General features: G+C 47.5%; 1 protein-coding gene across 1 annotated transcript in view; it reads left to right on the forward strand.

Annotated features, from left to right (window-relative positions):
* Positions 1 to 200: 200 nt before the first annotated feature.
* The window catches only part of VPS8 (vacuolar protein sorting 8 homolog (S. cerevisiae)), a gene marked incomplete at its 5' end in the record, with an annotated part of 51,001 nt that continues 31,976 nt past the window's right edge, over positions 201 to 19,225 (forward strand). The window contains 21 exons of the mRNA XM_009073635.1: positions 201 to 269; positions 1,914 to 2,044; positions 2,765 to 2,858; positions 3,466 to 3,498; positions 4,833 to 4,887; positions 8,081 to 8,205; positions 8,644 to 8,730; positions 9,611 to 9,678; positions 10,289 to 10,442; positions 10,539 to 10,598; positions 11,181 to 11,288; positions 11,641 to 11,721; positions 12,755 to 12,925; positions 13,608 to 13,682; positions 14,152 to 14,187; positions 15,041 to 15,131; positions 16,160 to 16,206; positions 16,683 to 16,772; positions 17,113 to 17,159; positions 17,608 to 17,830; positions 18,615 to 18,704. Of these exons, the coding sequence (XP_009071883.1) occupies positions 201 to 269; positions 1,914 to 2,044; positions 2,765 to 2,858; positions 3,466 to 3,498; positions 4,833 to 4,887; positions 8,081 to 8,205; positions 8,644 to 8,730; positions 9,611 to 9,678; positions 10,289 to 10,442; positions 10,539 to 10,598; positions 11,181 to 11,288; positions 11,641 to 11,721; positions 12,755 to 12,925; positions 13,608 to 13,682; positions 14,152 to 14,187; positions 15,041 to 15,131; positions 16,160 to 16,206; positions 16,683 to 16,772; positions 17,113 to 17,159; positions 17,608 to 17,830; positions 18,615 to 18,704 (1,935 nt within the window). The remainder of the gene's footprint in view (positions 270 to 1,913; positions 2,045 to 2,764; positions 2,859 to 3,465; positions 3,499 to 4,832; positions 4,888 to 8,080; positions 8,206 to 8,643; positions 8,731 to 9,610; positions 9,679 to 10,288; positions 10,443 to 10,538; positions 10,599 to 11,180; positions 11,289 to 11,640; positions 11,722 to 12,754; positions 12,926 to 13,607; positions 13,683 to 14,151; positions 14,188 to 15,040; positions 15,132 to 16,159; positions 16,207 to 16,682; positions 16,773 to 17,112; positions 17,160 to 17,607; positions 17,831 to 18,614; positions 18,705 to 19,225) is intronic.

Below are 19,225 nucleotides of genomic sequence, written 5' to 3' on the forward strand. Positions count from 1 at the left end.
GCTGCCCCGGGCCGGTCGCGGTGCCGTTTTCAGCCCGCAGCCTTTGCCCCCAGCGCGTCCTGCCGAGCTTTCCACGCGTTGGGCTCTGCCCAGGTCTCGCCCGCTGCTCCGGGCAGAGAGTGCGTGCGGCTGGTTTGGGTTTTACTGAGAGTTTGGAAGGTGCAATAGGTAACCTAAACTCTGTGGTTTCTGGTGTGCAGATTGACGACAAAGAGTTTGACATCCCTCAGGTGGATACTCCTCCAACGCTGGAGAGCATCCTGAACGAGGTGAGCGAGGGGGAGGCAGTACACGCTGCTCTGGCTCTTCTCCTGCTCTGTTTTCCCTAGGACTTCGGGATTTCCTGGTAGCTGGCAAAGTGCAGGCTCAGTTGAGTAGTTGCTGGGCAGTGTGTGGTAGGGAATTTTGGGGTTTTCATCATTTAAATTACCCATAGCTGCTGCATAAGAGGTTTCCATCAAGTGTAAGCATGTTTGCCTGTGGGTTTCGGCAGACACCTGAAGCCTATGTAGTCTGTTATGGGTCAGGGTCACCAATCAACTTCTTCTTTTAGCTGAAAGCAATTGCAGAGTATTCTGGGTGGTTCTCGAGTCGTGGGGGGAAGTGAGAACTGGACTCTTCACAGCTTCACACATCTAGCCCTCTGGCAGGAGTAAGGACCTGTCTCTGTGTCTGGTGTTACCTGTAGTACCTTGCAGGGAGGAACTGATTGTGACTTGGTCTTATTTTTCTCCAACTCAGTTTTTTACAGTAGCCTTGTGAGTGTGTGATACTTAGAAAGGAAAAGAAGGGCATGGAAGTGAAGATAAACTCCAAACATCCCAAGGTTTCGAAGGAACTGAGGGATTTGCTGGCTGGACTTGTAGGAAGCTGTTGTGAAGGCAGAAGGAGTCTGGGCAGGGGGACAGTTCTTTTTAAAAGCTGCATTTAAAATACAGCTATAAAGTGTCCCAAACAGATATAGTCTAGGAAGAGAGGGACAGTAGAAGGGGATAGTGTACATAAGTGTGTCCTGTTGCTGCATGTGCCTTGGGTGATGAAGACAGAGCTCACTAAACTGGGGTAGTACCAAACTGCAAGGACATGCAGTGACATCTCTGCCAGAGGAGTAGAATCCAAGTCTTAAACTGAGACATAATCATGAATAAAGTGTAGTTCAGTGCAGACCAAGTCTTAGTCCAATGCCATTGATCTCAGTACTTGTGGGATGGGACTGATTCACAAAGCATCTTCTGGAAGGGATTTTAGTGCAAAGCTACCTGTCTGAGCCAAAAAGGCAAACAGCTGCGGTAGAGAGAGACCCTCAGTGGGCATGGAAGAGAAATGAGGGACACCTGCTCTGCTCCCTGCTCATTTGGCACAGGTGAGCTGTGGTGTTTGCTCTCTGCTGAGAGGACATGAACTGCACTGAGTACAGAAGGCATCGGGAGGGAGAATGGATGTTTCAAAAATGCCATCATGAAACATTCCAGGCTCAGCCTGAAAGGAGAGAAATGTTGCCAAGAGAAGGGCAAAATCCGCAGCCAGATGGACTGGTTGGCTCTTAGGGCTGCTTAATGAAGTGCTGAAGTGGATGATGATAATTCTAGGTGTTCTCTTTGCGGTTTGGAGACTTGGGAACAGCTCAGTTAAAGGCTGGTTCCAGTTTTCATGGAGTAGATAATATTTGGGGAAGAAACATGAGTTGAATGACTTTCTCTTCAGCCCACTGCTGTTATTACTGTAAATTCTGGATTAAGTTCTTCCACAAAATCAGGCCAGTAAAGCAGGAAATAGTTTCAGTTTTTAAATATGAGACTGTCTTGTTCTTGCCTTGATTTTCCAGCTGAGTTGCTGCTGTTTTGGTGATGTTTCGGTTATGGTTGGTGTGTGTTTTGAATGTTCAGTAATCTGTGGTGGTTTTCTTCCTTCAGACTGATGATGAAGAGGAGTCTTTCATTTTGGAGGATCCTTTTCTCCTGAACGTTGATAGCACTGACACACACTCCTACGACACGTCCTCTGTGGCCAGCTCTGACAGTGGCGACCGCACACACCTCAAGAGGTACTGCAACCCCTTGCCCTGGGGCTCAAGTGAGTTTTGAGGGATTACTGCTTATGTGCATTAAACCCAGTCCTCCTTCCTTGACAGGGCGGTGTTACTCCTGCAGGGTCATGTAGGCAAGGGTGGGATTTGTGGCGGTGCTGAGGGCTGGCCTGTCTGAGCAGTAAATGCATGTTGTGGGAGATGGAGTAGTTAAATTGATCTGAGTTTTAATGATGGCTGTAAAGAAAATGTTTCCAATCCCCAGAGCCTGCAAACAGCTGGTGGTTGTTTGCACAAGGCAAGTGCTGTCACTCCTGTGAGGGGACATGTACAATGTGGTAATTAGCTTTAGACTGATGACTTGTCTCCTTAGCCACTCAAGTGATGACCTGAGCCATGCCCAGGGTCACTCCATGTGCCAGGAGAGGCTTTGCTGGTTGTGTACGATGTGAACACTGACTCTCGTGGTTTGTGGTGGCATGTGGTAGTGACTGACCATTTGTTGAAGGACTACTTTTTTTTTCCTCTGGGAGATGAGCTAACACCAAACTATTTAAGCAGAGCAGGCTTTGCTGGTAATCTCATGTCTCATCCCACTCTTTGGCCACAAGAGTAGGAATGCGAACTGCACGAGTTACAGGTGCATGCAGAATTTACCTGCTGCTTTAGCTGTGGGATGGGTAAACTTCCAGGCTTTAATTCTGCTCTGATGCTCTTGGTTTGTGTGTTTCTCCTTAGGAAGAAAAAGCTCCCAGATTCCCTCTCACTCCATGGATCAGTGATACGGCTCTCACTTCTGAAAGGGATTTCTGCCCAGATAGTATCAGCAGCAGTAAGTGTCTGGTCACATCCCTTCAATAAAATTTGAAACCTTTTGGTGTGTGTGGAGGGGTGTGGTCTCTTCCCTCCCCTCCTACTAGTTCTGGCTAATACTGACATGTTTGGTACGTAAACTACTAACTAGTGTTCCCTAGCGAGCAGTGAGTCAGGGATGAGCTGATTTACTGCAGCAGGAACATGGTAGGTCCTCTTCAGTGCTGAGCACTGTTGTTGGTTGTCTTTACGCCTGGAGGGGAGTGTTAACAGAGCAATTGGTAGCAGTGCTGTGTGTCCCCAGGGTTAACAGCTGTAGCAGTGCTCTGGGTCTGCTTGCTTGAAGGTGCTGGAAACAGGTTTGCTCTGTCCTGCAGCACGCACAGGGTTTACTCTCGTGGCTCTTTGAGAAGAGCACAGTAACTTTTCTATGGCATTACAAGATATTTTGCTTCTTTTCCATTTCTATGCACTTTCTCATCCCTTTGGGTACTTCTAGCCAGTGGTTTCTCTGTCCACCCTGGTGAGACCATTAAAATGCAACTTGTGTAGATTTCTCTGTGTGTTGGAGTCGTTAGAGAGCTGGGAGTTGTGTCTCTCTGACTCGAGTTCTCTTGTTTCCCCAGGACAAAGTGGATGCTGGCTTGCCCACTGCAATTGTAAGTACTCTCACAGTGTTCAAGTGCTGTACAGTTTGTTTCCATGCCAGTTTGCTAGAGCAGTGTTTTGGCAGCTGATAAGGAATCTTCCTTGAATTTTGAAATAGGAGGGGTAGGAGGAGCAGCATGGAAGCTCCAGTGGCAGAGTCCAAGCCTTCTGCAGTGCCCAGCTGCCCCACACCTCCCCTTTTATATCACCCCAGGGCTCGTTAGCTGAGCACCTAACCTGTCCCCACCTGCTGAGCACACTGAACTCTCCATTAGCTCTTCTCTGCCAGTTACTGCTTTGACTCCTAACAATGTTTTGGAGAAACTCAAACTCAAGTGCTCAAAGCAATGAGTTCAAAACCTCTGTGTCTCTGATACGTCTGAAATGTGTCCTTAAAACACACATTTGAACTACAAGCCTGTCTGAAGGATGCTGCTACTCAGAAACTTGCATCAGACTCGATGTCAAGCATGTTAATTGAAAGGTGTGAGAAGTGAAGCTGCCTGCAGAAAGCGAGAGGAGAGACATTCTAAGGGGGTGGAACACAGCAAGTATTTGTTCAGCCCTTGTGAAGTGAGTTGTAATGGTTTACAAAGGAGCTAAAGATGTGCTTGGCTGCTTTGCCTGTAGAGGCAGCAATCCATAAGAAGTTATACTTTTTGTTTGAAAAAGGAAAAAGAAATAGTCACATCTGAGGCAAAAGGCTGCAGAGCAAAGCCAGCAGCATGCTGTGACTGATGGCACTTGGCATAAAAACCTGGGCTTACTCCAGACATTAAAGCACTTGATTTGTTTTAATCTGAGATTTGGTAAGGGATAAAGAATAGCACAACATTTTATATATATGCAGCATTATGTGGTTTCTATGAGGTTGTATTTAATTGGGTGTAGGTTTGCAGGTGCAATAGAGGCTTGGAGGTATGTTTAATTCCCAGTGGAAGGGAGTTGGAGTCTCTGGGCTTGTTGTGGACTGCCTGCCTGTTCAGGGACCAGTGCTACCCAGGGTTATGAGAGTTCAGATGTTGATGTGAGTGAGAAAAACCCTCTGGGGATTTCTACATAGCTGCCACAGCACCCACAGTGAAACTTCTCTCTAGAACCACTCTGAGCATTTGCATTTCAGACCTCAGAAGCAAAGGCTTCCCTCTGAACTTGAGAACCTGTGTGATGGCTGTTAGGTGCAGTGCTTATCTGGCTTCACACAGGAATTGCTTGTCACTCATAAATTAAAATCCAGTTATACCTATAACCTGTGAAATCCTCCCTTTTGGCAAACTATGCCTGATAAGTGGTGGATTTGTGACTGACATTTCTTCTGCTTTCAATCTTTGTGTGACTCTCTCAGGCAGCATCAAACCTGATAGCAGTGGGGACTTCCCATGGGCTAGCACTGATATTTGGTAAGTTTAAAAATAAGGGGGTTTTGTGTTTTAATGGTCTTAAAAATACCTGAAAACAAGCAGAACAAAACCCCTGTCTGGGTCAGAACTGCAGGCTGGATTCCTTCTAAGGTGTTTGTGCTAAATGTGGTTTTCTTTAAGTAAAAAAATTGAAGGTTCTCTGGCGTGGGAGATGATCACATATGTGCTGTTTGTTACTTCACTCCTTTCTTTCATATTGATGTGTGGCTTTTTCTTTCCTCTTCTGGCCCTTTCTGTGTGGACTGAGAAGGAAAAGGTACAGTAACTCTGCACGGTGCACGTGCCCTGCATGACCTGCTGCTGCCTTGCCCAGTGTGCATGCTGTCTGTGCCAGGACCTGAGGTGCCAGGCCCTGAGGTGCCAGCTCAGCAGTGAGGCCCTGCAGGGCACTCAGGGGGCTGTGCTGCCACTGGGCGGTGCTCGTGGCTCTGTGTGCTCCAGGCAGGAGCAGCAGGGGAACAGGTGAACCTGCTTTTGGTCATGTTCTAGGTGCTGACCTGTTGGTAAAGGTGTCATTCCAGGACAGGGCAAAGGCTTTTCCATGAGATCACCATCATCCAGAGCATCTCCTGGTGCTGGGCTGGTGACAGCTGTGCTGTTTGGGTCATTCTGCAGGAAATCAGGGAGGCCTTTCCAGCTCTGGAAAGGTGTTGAGGGAAACCTGGTGGTCTGAGCAGCACTAACTTCTGGAGTGTTGTGCTTGTTCCTTTGGTCTGGAAAGTGACTCATTTCACATTCACACACTTGTTTTTTTGTTCTTTACCTGTAGAGCTGTGTCTAAGGGCCATCTCCTTTTGACTCCAGGCCCTCAGAGAAACACAGTTACTGCTAGAAAATTTCCAGATTAATAACTGCTGTATGTAAATTGTAAAGTCAAATGTAAATGAAAATTGCAAATGTACATGTAAATTGCAAATGTAAACATAAATTGCAAAGCCACCTTCCTTTCAAGCATGTGAAAAGCTTTTCATGCTTAATCCTAAATGTGTCTTATTTCCAAGCTGATAATATAAGTCTGGAAGATCATCAGATCAGCTTTTATAGCCTTTTGCTTTTATCTGGTTTTATTCCTTTGCCGGCTGGTTAATAGGAGCTCATTGATTCTGTGGTCTTGCTTTGCTTTGGATGCAATTTCATCCATCTTAGAGTTAATGGTTTTTATAAAATCTTACCTAATGGCTCCTCCTTGTGTGTCATCTTTTGACTGGCTGGAAACAAGGACAAGTGCTGGCACTGGTCACACAAATCACTGAGTTTTGAGAGGCAGTAGGAGTCTGGTTTGGTTTGAATTGATGTTGGGGTGAGGGAAGAAGGAAATGGCTTTTGAAAGTTCCTGTGAGCGTATATCTAAAGAGCTAAAGCCTTTTCAGAGAAAGCTGTGAAAGTTTCTCCTTTTTCATGCCTTCCAGGATGCAGGTTATTGGTTGACAGGTTAAGCTGAAGTGGAAGGTACAGGATGCCATTCACCTTTAGTAGCAAGAGCTGCAGTATTCACCTGAGTTTTGAACACACTTCTATGGTTAGCAGATGATCCTTTTGTAGATGGATTGTATTTCCAGACTGCTGGGACAGGAATTGTTTCTTTGGGTCTTCCAGGACACCATCTGAAGACTGTCTCTGGGGAATTGGTTTTCCAGGTGTAGGTCTATGTTCTCTGAGCTTCCACAGGAATCTTCCATGGTTTTTCTCTTCCTTTGGCCTGTTCTGATCTGTGCTTTGTACCCCCTTGTCACAGTGATGTCAGGGTGTTTTCTAGCAGCATGGCAAGAGATGCTTTCTACCCACCCTGACCAGTGCTTTAGAGCAGTCCATGAGTTCAGGTGCTGCTCTTGCTAGTACTTATTTCTGTCCTCCCTAATGTCTCTTTGCACAGGGAGTTTGAAGGGTGACTCTCCCCCTGTGTGTGCTCAGTCCGTGCTGGCTGATGGACACACCATTTGGGGACAGAAGTGCAAGACACATCCATGCTCTGTTTCACATCAGCACTTTCCAAGTAGTGCTGCACTGTGAAGAAACATGTCCTGTGCCTTGGGCAGATCTTCCAGGGGTTTTCTGGTGCTTAGCTGCTGTCTGTTCCCTCGATCCTATCCTTTCCCTTCCTTGCTCTAGGTGAGTTCTGCACAGTGTTACTACGGTGCTTCTGATGTATTTCAGATCTCTCTGGTCTTCGTTCCAACAGTCCTTGCAGAGCATCTGTTCTTCCTCCCTCACTCCAAAGCAGGACAAAAGTGAGAGAGGTGGAAAGAGGAGATCTAGAACATTTTCCATAGCTTTTAGGAGCAGTGCATCACAGGCAGGCAGAGTGTTATTGTCCATAACACCTGAAGTGCAGGAGGTGTCCCTGCCCAGGATGGGGGTTTGGGACTAGTTGATCTATAAGGTCCATTCAACCCCTAGAATTCTATCACTCTATGATCTTACAAAGCAGGTTTTAGTCTCTTCTGGTGGGAGCATCCAGCACTTGGCACAGAGATGCCTGCTGTTTGTTGCCTATGGGAGCTGGGTGGGACATGGCCCTGCTCAGCCCAGTCCCCCAGGGGCTGTGCATGCAGTCACACATCCTTGGAGCAACCTGTGTCTCAGGGAAAGGAGGTTCTCTCACACTGGGGTGATCACTGCTCTCCCTTTGTCCAGTCAGAGCTCACTGAGCGTTTTAACTGTGCAGCTTGGAGACACAAGTTCCTTTTCTCTCCAGCTTCTGCCCTTTATCAGCAACACCAAGAATAAAAGTGACATCAAGTTGCACTTACCAAAAGTCTATGTTTGGGCTTTGTAGTGGGTGTTCAGATACAGAAATACAGTGCTCAGAAGATAGAGTTAATTTTCTGTCATCAGTGCTACAACTTAGGCACCACTGCAGAACAGTGAAAGGAACTCTAGATACTGCTTTGATTTTTCTGGCGATTTCTCCTTCAGTGTACAATACCTCTGCATTTCCATGTTGCCTGTGCCTGGTTTGTGCCCCTAAAAATGCCTGTTGTACTTCCCTGCAAGTGAGTGTCCTACTCTCAGCACTAACGTGTGCCCTCATCTCACGAACTCCTTGTAAGAGCTTAGCTGTAAGTCTGTGAATTCTTGATGCACCCAAGTGTATTGTACATGTAAATAATTGCTTGATATTAGTTTTAATCGCTGCTGTTTGGGTAATTTGTCCCTAATTGTTCTGCTCTAGACCAAAACCAGGCTCTGCGCCTGTGCCTGGGCAGCACTGCTGTTGGGGCCCAGTACGGGGCCATCTCTGCCCTCAGCATCAACAATGACTGCTCCAGGCTCCTGTGTGGCTTTGCAAAGGGACAGGTAATTCCTGGGGGATGGGATGGCCCAGTGCCTGTCCTGAGAGACTCTGAGCTGCAGGCCAAGCACCCTCAGTCGCAGCTGTGGGTTGGGTTGTGCAAGGTGGGATCTGCCCAGAGCCTTCCTGGCCAGCAGTTCCTGCAACCTCTGAGCTCACTCAGGGTGTTTGGGGTAGGTTTCTGTGGAAGTAGTGGGTAATGCAGAATATAGTGAAGGACTCAATTAATTGTGATATAATTCCTGCTCCTGAAGACCTGAAATGTGCGCTGGTGCACAGGGTCAGACAGCTCAGTCTTTCTAGGGCACTCTGTACGGTTTGGCCTGGTAATTAAAGCTGTTTTTTTGCTGGAGTGGTGGCTTGAAATTGCTGTACTATAAAGCACAAGATGATGGAGGGAACCCCTTGACTGCAAACGTGTCCTGAGCACAGTCTGCTTGCAGATCACCATGTGGGACCTGGCCAGTGGGAAGCTGCTGAGGTCAATAACAGATGCTCACCCACCAGGAACTGCCATTTTGCACATCAAGGTAACAAACACTACATCCACTTCTTCCACTCCTCTCTGGCTCAGTCAGAGGTATTGGCTTTCCTTGTGCAGTGCTTTTAGATCTACAGACTAGAGCAGCTGACAAGGAGCTCCATGGCAATAGCATCCAGAGATGAGAAAAACAGGCAGAAATTCTGTTTAAAAATGAAACTCAGTGTTTTGAGAGTTGACGTAGTAGTGTTGGCTGTGAGCTGTACTGTAACAAACAACAGTTGTTGTCTTACAACTCCTCTGTCTGATGCCAAAATGCATGAAGGATTAGCTGCTATAATCCATTTCTCTAAACCTTGCAGTGTTGACCTGGGTACATGGCTTGCCAACTTTAAACTTAAAAGAGCCTGAAGTATAGGAAGTAGCTTCTATCAGCAGTTTTTCAAAGAACTTGCTGGGAATGTTTGGGTTGAAACAGATATCATCTGTGTCTTGTTCAGCATAGTGTTGTTGTCACACAGAAACTCCTACGTGCTCTGTGTCTGGCTTTGTTTACATGGCCCCCGGAGCTTGTGTGCTGCTAGGTTCTGGGTTGCAGAACCTCCAGAAGTGTTCCTCGTTTATTGCTCCAATTGCTTGGCATGGTCAGTGGCTGTGGATGTATCTGTTGGGGTGTTTGTGCCTGCTTTGGTAACACAGTCTAGCCAGAGGGATCCCTGGAGGGGTGAAGGTGAAACACACCTTGCTTTTCTTGCACATCATAAAAGAAGGCAGTAATTGCCTCAGCTCTGTGTGTTAAAGGTGTCTCTCAGGTAAGTGCAATGCTTGCACCTCTGCTTGCTGTTAATGCTGCCACAGCATATATTTTTCTATCCTTTTGTTTTGTAATTCATTTCTTAGAGCCACTTTTAATCTGATGCTCCGTTCAGTTCACAGATGACCCGACACTTGCCATCTGCAATGACAGTGGAGGCTCCGTGTTTGAGCTGTCATTTAGGTAAGACAATAACTCTCGGTACCCACACAAAGAACAAGGAGCCCATTCTGGGTCATGGTTTCCAAAACCTAAGCAGAAACCCCCCATTGGAACCAGTAAAGCTGCTGCCTGAGCACTGAAGGTGCAATGCAGGGCTGCTGTGTAATTTCCCAGCTGAACAAAGATGCTATCTGCAATGCAATAGCCTTAGCTATTAGTGCCTTGCCCAGAACCTTGGCATTCCCTGTGGACCCTTGGCAGCTCTCACAGAAGTGCTGCCTCTTGGTTTGCCTTGGCTCATTAGGGAGAGCTCTCCTGCAATAGCTGCTCATTTTCTTCTTAGCCTCTTCAAGAGGAGGGACAAGGAGGAGGGACTGACAGACTAGGGAATCTGATCATGTCCAGGAGTTTCCAAAATGTTGCTGTTAGATAAGACCTTGAGGAATTCCTGTTTGTATCTGAGCAGCTGTATGGAACTGCTCCCAGTGACATGTTAAAGGTGGTCCCTGGAGCTGTGCAGAAGCACTTTCTGAGATGAATGTTTATGAAGGATCACTGTTGAGATCTCATGGGATTGTTGGGCTGATCTCTTCCTGATAGCTGCTACCAAGCTGATCTCCCTCCTTTGTAGGAGGGTCATGGGAGTGAGGACGTGTGAGTCTAGATGTCTCTTCAGTGGCTCAAAGGGAGAAGTTTGCTGTATTGAGCCACTACACGCCAAAGTTGATCTGAGAGACCATCCCATCACCCAGTATTCCCTGCTGGCCATGGCCTCCCTCACAAAGGTAACTTGCTGCTGGCAGGAGGCTTGGGCTGAGGAATCACAAAGAAGTTCTCTGCTATATACTCAGGCGTTTGATTTTTGCCTGTTTCCCTTGTAGATTCTAGTTATTGGCCTGAAGCCATCTCTGAAGGTGTGGATGACCTTTCCCTATGGACGTGTGAGTAGTGAAGCCAAACATTTGCTCTCTGGATTCTGGCTACAACCGGTGTGCAGGGGGAAGGGGGTGAGCTGAGGACCAGGTGTCTGCTGTCACTGCCTCATCAGCACACATCACATTAGAACCATCTGACACACCCTTAAGTGCAGGGACAGAAACTAAGTGGAGTGAGAGCAATAAACTGTCTTCTAACCTCATGATTATTCACTTTCACTAGTCACTGGTTTACTCTTGGCGGAGCAGCTGGGGATGGATGTGGGATAGGTTAGGTTGGGAGAGGGGAGACAAGGATGCTAGTAAGCTGCAGCTTGTTGCAGTCCCTCTATCTGTGTGAGGTTGGGCCTTCACTGAGCAGCTGGAACACTGGTGGTGGTGTGACTTGGCCAAGAGACACACATTGCCCTGAAACATGTGGGCCTAAGAGCACAAGCTGCTGCTCAGCTGCCAGTGGGGCAGGAAGATGCTTTCCTGCCGTGTGTGTACATGCAGAGTCAGTGAGAAGTGGCCGACGAGCAGCGTGTGTCGTGCGGCTGAGGCTCTGCCTGGTATGCCTCAAACACTGCCTGTGCTTTTGTCTGACAGATGGATCCTTCCAGTGTCCCTCTCCTGGCGTGGCACTTCGTGGCTGTGCAGAACTCTGTGAACCCTATGCTTGCCTTTTGCCGAGGAGACGTCGTGCATTTCCTTCTGGTAAGCCTTGGATGTCTTGTGCTGCTCTTCAGGTAATCATGTCTCATTCATATGTCCTGCTGAGCAAGGCTCTCTGTCTCAGTGCCAGTGTGGCACCTGAGCATGCTGGGGGTGGCTGCAGCTCAGAGTCATAGGGTCATCAAAGCTGGAAGAGATCTCTGAGATCGAGTCCAGCCAGTGTATTTCTGCTGGAGCTGGAAGAGTGTGGATTGTTTTCAGGGATATTACATGAATTTGAGACACCATTTTAGCTTCAGAAAACCTGGAATTTTGTCTTTGGAGTGCTAAGTTTGTTTCTCAGCTCTGCTGTCATCTCTGAGTTTGAGTCAGCCTTGTCTGATTTCCCTCACAGGTGAAGAGGGATGACACTGGTGCAATACACGTCACTAAGCAGAGGCAGCTGCATCTGCACTATGACCTCATCAACTTTACTGTAAGTCTCAGTGCTGTAGAATGATCAAAATTTTCTACACTAGTTTTGTTGGAAATGTTTCTCAGAAGCCTTTAATTCTGTGCTGTTGTCTTTGCAAATGCAGCATAAGAAGTGATTGTGTCTGTCTGGGACTGAAAATGCCCTTAAACTTGGGGCTCAGTAGGAAACCAGAACAAGTGAAGTAATAAGTTGTAGCCAAAGGTTAAAAAATGAGTAGCATGGAGGCAACAATTCTGCCCTTTCCTGGGGAGGAGGGGAAGCTTTGTTGAGGAAATGTTTTCAAGAGCCAGAGAGAATCTGGCTAAAAGGACTTCTATATTCTTGCTAAGAAGAATGCAAACATCTCTGTAACTGACTCAGTAAAATTCTGGTGTTTCCATACACAAGCGCTTGCCACAGCACCAGAATTGTTTGATGGTGTCAACAAACAAAATCGTTCAGCTCTAAACCACATTTGCAGGTTACAGCAAAGAAAACATGAAATCGTGAAATAGCAAGATGGACATGCACATCAGGGGACCCACATCAGTGTATCACAAACATCCTTGGCAGCTTAAAAATTAGTGTTGTAAAGGCAGCGAAAAACAGCCTTGGCATGTTGTAAGATTTTGAACGTACACGTAGAAGCCCCAGGATAGGAGTGACAGGCTGTGAGTCACACTTGGTTATGCTGTATATCTTATAGTGCCTCCTGGTGCCATACTTACCCAAGGGATTTGGGAACAGGTGGTGTAGCCCTCCTGGTTTGAGACCTTTGGATAGAAAGTGTGCTTGGAGCATAAACAGTGCCCCAAGAGGGTAAGGGCTCTAGTAGATTGCCAGTTGTCTGTGGAGCTCCCATGTAATTTCTCTGCAGCAGGAGCTCCTCTGTCCTTACCTTGGGAGGGTGCAGTTGTGCAGTGACCATGTGCAGTAACAAAGCTGCTGACCGCTTTAGAACTCCAGTGTTGGCACTCAGGGACATGGCCAGAGCCTGCTTTGGGAACCTCTAGTTGTCTGCACTGCTGAGCTCTGAGATGTGTTGCCTTTGCAGTGGATAAACTCCCGGACAGCAGTGCTGCTGGACAGTGTGGAGAAGCTGCACGTCATAGACCGTCAGACGCAGGAGGAGCTGGAGACCATCGAGATCTCAGAAGTTCAGCTGGTCTACAACAGCAGCCACTTCAAATCACTGGCCACAGGAGGCAATGTCAGCGAGGCCCTGGTAGGCACCACCGACCTCTTTGTGTTAGCAGCTCTTTCGCATAGGTCTGAGGTGGAATCCTGGAGGGAAAGGCCTTTTTGGAGCATCTTGGAAGTCATACCTGGTGGTGATGTGGCCACCTAACACATAGCTCATGTTTCCTTTTGTGCACTGATGTTTTCAGGAGCTACTGCTCAGTTCCCAGGCTTTGGAATGCTCTGTCCAGGACCAAAGCTGATGTGCTTTATTCTTTAACAGTTTTTTCTACTTAGTAAGCCACAGAGACTCAAGCAGCAGTTACTGGCAATCACACTTGTGTTGTAGCACCTCTCACTTTAGCAGTCATCTTCCCATCTGTGTGCCCTACACACTCGCTCTTGAGGAAGAGTTAAGAAGAAGCAGATGGCAGGGAGAGAGTTCCCATAACTTTTTTTGGCACCTGAGGGGAGACAGAGCAGTGCCTGTGGGTCCTTGTGACTCTGCTGTGGTTGTGAGCAGCCAGAGCTCAGCAGCACTTCCAGCTGTGTTCACAAGTAGGAAGGAGTGACAGCAGAGCTCTTTGCCCAGCAATCTGGGGGGTTCTCTCCCCATCCTCATTTTGATCTCTGAATTACAAAGGATCTTGGAAGTGGATCTGTGTTTCTTGGGAAATTTTACAAAGACAAAAGGCAGTTTTACTTGCATGTCATTTTTCTCCCTGTAGGCACTGGTGGGAGAGAAAGCTTGTTACCAGTCCATCAGCAGCTGTGGTGGTCAGATCTTCTACCTTGGAACTAAGGTAAGTGTGGGCAGTGTTTAGATAAAATACAGGGCATTAACTGTTGATGGGAGCCCATACCTTGGCTGGGACCAAATTATTGCATGTTTCTTTAATCCCACGACACCAGTGGACAAAGAATCCATCCCTGATTCACATCTCCATAGAATAACGATTGCCCTTCTCTGGAGGATGATCTAAGTAACACATTGTCATAGTTTCACAGAACCCTGATTTGTGCTGCTTCAGGGTAGGCTTAGCATCACTTTTCTGACACCTCCTGTGTCCTCAGCTTCAGTGTCTCTGTTATAGATGTGCTAGGAAAAGAACAGAAGGACACAAGACAGCAGGGAAAACTAGGCTCCAATTTTTTCCTGCCGTGCCAAGCTTGAGGGTTGAGTTACCTGCTTGCTGTGGAGGGTCTGTGAGGCACCACAGCTGCTTCAGCAACTGGAAGGAAATAACTACTTTAGTTTTTTTTCTTTTCTAGTCTGTTCATGTCATGACATTGAGAAGCTGGAGAGAGGTATGTGGAGGGGAAATCTGTACACCTTAGGAAGTTTGAGTTGCTTAACTGTAGCTCAGGGGGAGGGAGGGAGCATTTGAGAAGCGTGTCCTGGGTACTGTGCTCAGCATCCCACAGAGCCAGTATGGTGGGTACACTGGTTTCCATGGGGGGACGCTGGGGGCCTCCTACTTTTGCATCCTCAATCCCCGTGGTTTGTGCTGTGCTGGAGCTCTCTGTTGCAGGCACTTGCTCAGGAGCCCTGGTTGAGTGTGTGGTGATCAGGGGGTGAAGCTGAGTCAGCTCTTGCTGCAGCACAGAGTGCTGGTCTGACTCAGCATCCCTCCTCTCACACTGTACCTTAATCCTTGGCCTGACGTACCAAGCCTAGGGGTGCTCCACCTTGGGTGCTAGTGATTCCTTAAGGCAGAAAATACTTGTGCTCTCCTCCAGCCCTTGCTGGCTATGAGCTCAGGAGGAAACAGGGGGCAGGATGAGTACACCTGTTTGCTGAATGCATGGCAGAGATGTTTGTTGTGCTCCAAGTGATGGGGAGTGGGAAAATGGTGTTCTTTTTATATCAGAGAGTCACTAATGCTGTGGGTCTTCATCCATCAAATGTCTGACCTAAGATGTAACCCGCAGGGACTTGATATTCTGGGGCCTAACATTGCTTAGGCTTTTTTTAACTGTCCAGCAGAAAATATGCATTTGACAGAATCCCTCTGAGGTACTGTCCCTACTGCAGCATGGTGAGAGCTGCTGAGGTGTTCTTTGCTCCTGCTGCCAGGGGCTGGGACCCACTGCTGGGCAATGCTGGTCTTAAATGGGAGAGGATTATCTTCTCTGTAATGCTGAGGTCCTGTTGTTTCAGAGAGTTGACCACCTGCTGAAACAAGAGCGACTCATGGACGCCCTGGCCCTGGCCTGGTCCTTTTATGAAGGTAAAGCAAAGGCTGTTGTAGGTAAGTTTGGGTTTGTTTTAATTGAAACCTCTAGGGAAGGTTTTAAACCTGTGCATGTACAGAAATCACTTTTTCAGGGGAAGGAAAAAAAGATTTGAATTCAAGAGGAAGTAGGATGTGCTGCTTTGGGTTGGGTAGAAGCAAAACCTTCATTGGGGGCAGTTTTGATTTTTGGGTTGTAGTCTCTTTAACAACCTGCTGAGTTCAGCTGGATATCAGATTTGGTCTGTGTGTGATTCCAATTCATGGTCACTTTGTCATGAAGGAGGTGGATCCAGGTATGGCATATCCAGCCTGCTAAAATGTTCCTGTATGTAACTTTCAGTGTGATTTTCTGTCAGCTCTGCCAAGCAGGTACTTGGATTCAGGGCTCTCTTGACTAAATAACTGTCTGACAGAGCTGCTGGATTTTGACCCTGTGTTTCCCCCAAAGGAGGTTGCTTTGTGAGCACTTAGCTTGTTATGAGGAACGTGTTAATGATGCCAGAAACTGCCACTTGAATGGTGTGATTTGTACTGGGCATGTTGATCTTACAGCACATAACTTCTGATGGCTTTGGCAGACAAGATGCAAGTTCTCAGGAGGAGATCCTGCTGTGAGCTTGCTAGTATATGAAGATGTGTCTTGATTTAATGCAGGGATATAACACAATTAAGCAGACAGTTTTTCATTATTCAGAGCATTACTGTTGTCTTGACTTGGCATTTATGATATTCTCCTCTCTTAGTGCACTTAATTCAGCTTCTTTGCATCAAGACATCCTCCAGCAATTCCCCTCACACACAGTGTCTGACAGCCCTCCATAAACTACTCTAACAGCACTCAGAGCCATTCCTGTGCTGGAACAGTGCTTAAACTGGGGGAATAAGCCTTTGGGAGGAAGAGTGGGCTAAAAGGAGAACACGAAACTTGTGTATTTAGTTAGGAGCTCTGCACCTCAAGGGTAGTGGTGTTACCTCTGAACTGGGGTTTTGGAGGGGGTTTTTTTTGTATTTCCACTTCTCACCCCACTCCTCATCCCTTCTAGGCCTGACTGGGGACACAAGCAAGAGGAAAGCAGTCATTGCAGACAGGGTGAGTCACTGGGCTCTTCCCAGCTGGATTTTTGTGTCAAGGAATTAGTTGTCTGCTTCCCATGGGCAGTTCAGCACCTCCAGGAGAGCAGGGCCCATCACACGGAACAGTTCCTTGGGAAGACAAATGCCATCACTCCAGATGTTCCCTCTTCCTCCTTCTTCATCCCACCTTATATACTGAGCATGATGTCCTGTGGTATGGAATATCCCTTTGGTCAACTTGGGTCATCTGTCCTAGCTGTGTCTCCTCCAGTCTCCCCAACTCCCCTGCCAGTGTGGCAGTGTGGGAAGCAGCAAAGGCCTTGTCCCTGTGTGAGCTGTGTTCAGCAATGAAAAAACATCTCTGCATTATCGACCCTGTGTTCTGCAGAAATCCAAACTTAGCCCCACACTAGCTATTGGCAAGAGAGTTAACTCTACTTCAGCCCAAAGCAGCACAGACTTGAACTAATTTTCTTGTTTGTTGTGCTTCAGATGGTTGAAATCCTTCTCCATTACACTGATCGGACTTTGAAGAAATGTCCTGACCAAGGCAAAATTCAGGTTATGGAGCAGCACTTTCAGGTATGGTGCCCCAGAGGGCTCTTGGATACATCTCTTGGATTTTTAACTGGACTTGGCTCAAACATTACCTGTCTGTTTTTGAAAACTGGCTGTGGTTCAGCTGAACTTTCAGCTGGCTGTGTGCACTCAGGAAACCAGGACTGGGGTATGGCTGGTGGCAGAGCAGGCCCTGTGTGCCCTCTGTTCTCTGCAGGAGTGTCACCAGAATGTTTTTCCATATGAGCAGCATATGGAAAGCCTGTAACTGTGCCAGCTCCCAGCTGTTTCAGGTGCCTCATTGTGTCTGCTGCTTTGCAGGGCTTTTGCCAGTCCCTCCAACCTTTCTGTGTTCCTCCCCCAGGATGTGGTGCCTGTCATAGTGGATTACTGTCTCCTGCTCCAGCGCATGTAAGTCTGGGTGTGCACTACCCCCACGTAACCCCCAGCACCCTCTTCTGTGGCATCACGTGGTTTGGAGGGACCACATCAGTTCATGTCACAGGTCACCTCACAGTCTGGAGGAATGCTGTAACACTGGCCAAGTGCTCACAGAAAACTCTCTTGAATTCTCATTGATGTGTTGAGAAAGGAAAGTTTGGCTTCAAACTAAGAACCTGCCTTGCTAGACTTTCCTGCCCACAGCATCACTTCCCCTCCAACAGCAGGTTTTTTGCTGCAGCATCCATAGCTGGTTTGTTCTGTGTAGCTGCCTGTAATGTGCCCCAGTACAGGAGCTGAGCAGGGCATTGAGCTCCTGAGCCTAGAAAAAGGAGGTTAATTTGGAGCCCTCAGAGAGAGGATAAGTAAGGAGATTTTAATAAGGTTATTTGATAACTAAGCTCTTCTTTGCTCCCAGGGATCTATTGTTTAACCAGATATATGATAAGATGAGCGAGAATTCCGTGGCCAAAGGCATCTTTCTGGAATGCTTGGAGCCATATATCCTAAGTGATAAGCTGGTGGGAATCACAGCTCAAGTGATGAAAGACTTGCTGCTTCACTTCCAAGACAAGAACAGGTTGGAAAATTTGGAAGCCTGCATTGTGCATATGGATATCACCAGCCTAGACATCCAGCAGGTGAGTGGTTGTGCTGCAGACTGTGTTGATTCTTCTGACTAAATCAACGATTACATCTTGTGCTTTTCAGCACAGCAGGTGGGAAACAAGGTGTTCCCTTTCCAGGGACAGGTAGGATTGGGTAGACCAAACTCTTCATGCCTTTTGGTTACTGCTTTGTAACAGAGCTCAGCCCTGTGTCCCTGGGATCAAAGCCCATGGATTGGGAATTACTTAGCATGGCTGTGTCCATCCTCTAGTGTGTTCTGCTCCCCCAGTTTGTGTCCTAGCATAGGTTAATGCTTCAATAGCTGAACATGTTGGAAAATTCTAGTCTGTCAGGATTAGTCGGACATTCCCAATCAGTCTTTTCCCGTTTTGAGTGCCTTACCCAACATCAAAGGCTGCAGGGGCACCAAGGACTGGGTGGTGTTTGTCAGCCTGGTGCCTGCCAGCCTGCTCTGCTCAGCTGTCTGCCCTTGGGGTATTCCTGCCCAGCTTTCCAGTGGCATGGCTTTCCTTTTGCAGGATGAAACTGCTTGGAAACTTGACATTATGATTCACTAACCCAAATGAGTGTTAGAATCTAGGCAGCTAGATTCCATGTTTGCTGTGTGAGCAATAAGCTGGACACTCCCTATGGGAATTTGAGGTCCTTGCAGAGACTAGTTCTGCAGGTGGAAATTCTCATTCTGCTTGAAATCTTACTCTTGGGTGGTAAAAGTGCAAGGACAGAGACTGGAGAGTGGGAAAACTGTGAGCTGAGAGCAGCTGAATGTCTGCACTGTGCTTTGCTGCTCTGCAGGTTGTTCTCCTGTGCTGGGAAAACCGTCTCTATGATGCCATGATCTACGTCTACAACAGTGGCATGAACGACTTCATCAGCCCCATGGAGGTAGGGAAGGTGCCTGGGGCAGGGAGGTGTGATTGGTGTGCTCAGCACACATTGTCCCGGGAAACAGCACTTCAAACCCAGAGTGTTATCCTCTCACTCTGTGTGTCCTCTGTTCTTGCTCTTTCGCCTTTCCAGGGCCAAGCCATGTGTCATGTATGCAGCTTATGTGACTAGGTGCAGCAGAGGGGAAAAGTGATTTGAGACCACTGTGCTTCAGAACACCCACCCATTTCCCTGCTGAGGTAGCAATGCCTCAGAGGTAGAGCAGGAAATTTAGTAATGCTAATAAAATAAATATGAAACCGAAAGAGCAGTGGAAGGGAATGCCATGATGGTATAAGGAGACTGAATGTACCCAGCGCAGACACAGAGGCAAACCTTGACCTGAGCACTGGGGAGAGAGCTCAGCACCTGCTGGAATGCTGCCACTGAAGGCCCTGTGGATGCTGCTGCTGGTTATCCCACAACATGCCTGATGTGCCAACTGCTCTCCCAGTCTGTAGCTGTAGTGTCGAGGTGTT

Source organism: Acanthisitta chloris, unplaced genomic scaffold (genome assembly GCF_000695815.1).
Source record: "Acanthisitta chloris isolate BGI_N310 unplaced genomic scaffold, ASM69581v1 scaffold27064, whole genome shotgun sequence".
Taxonomy (NCBI): Eukaryota; Metazoa; Chordata; class Aves; order Passeriformes; family Acanthisittidae; genus Acanthisitta; species Acanthisitta chloris.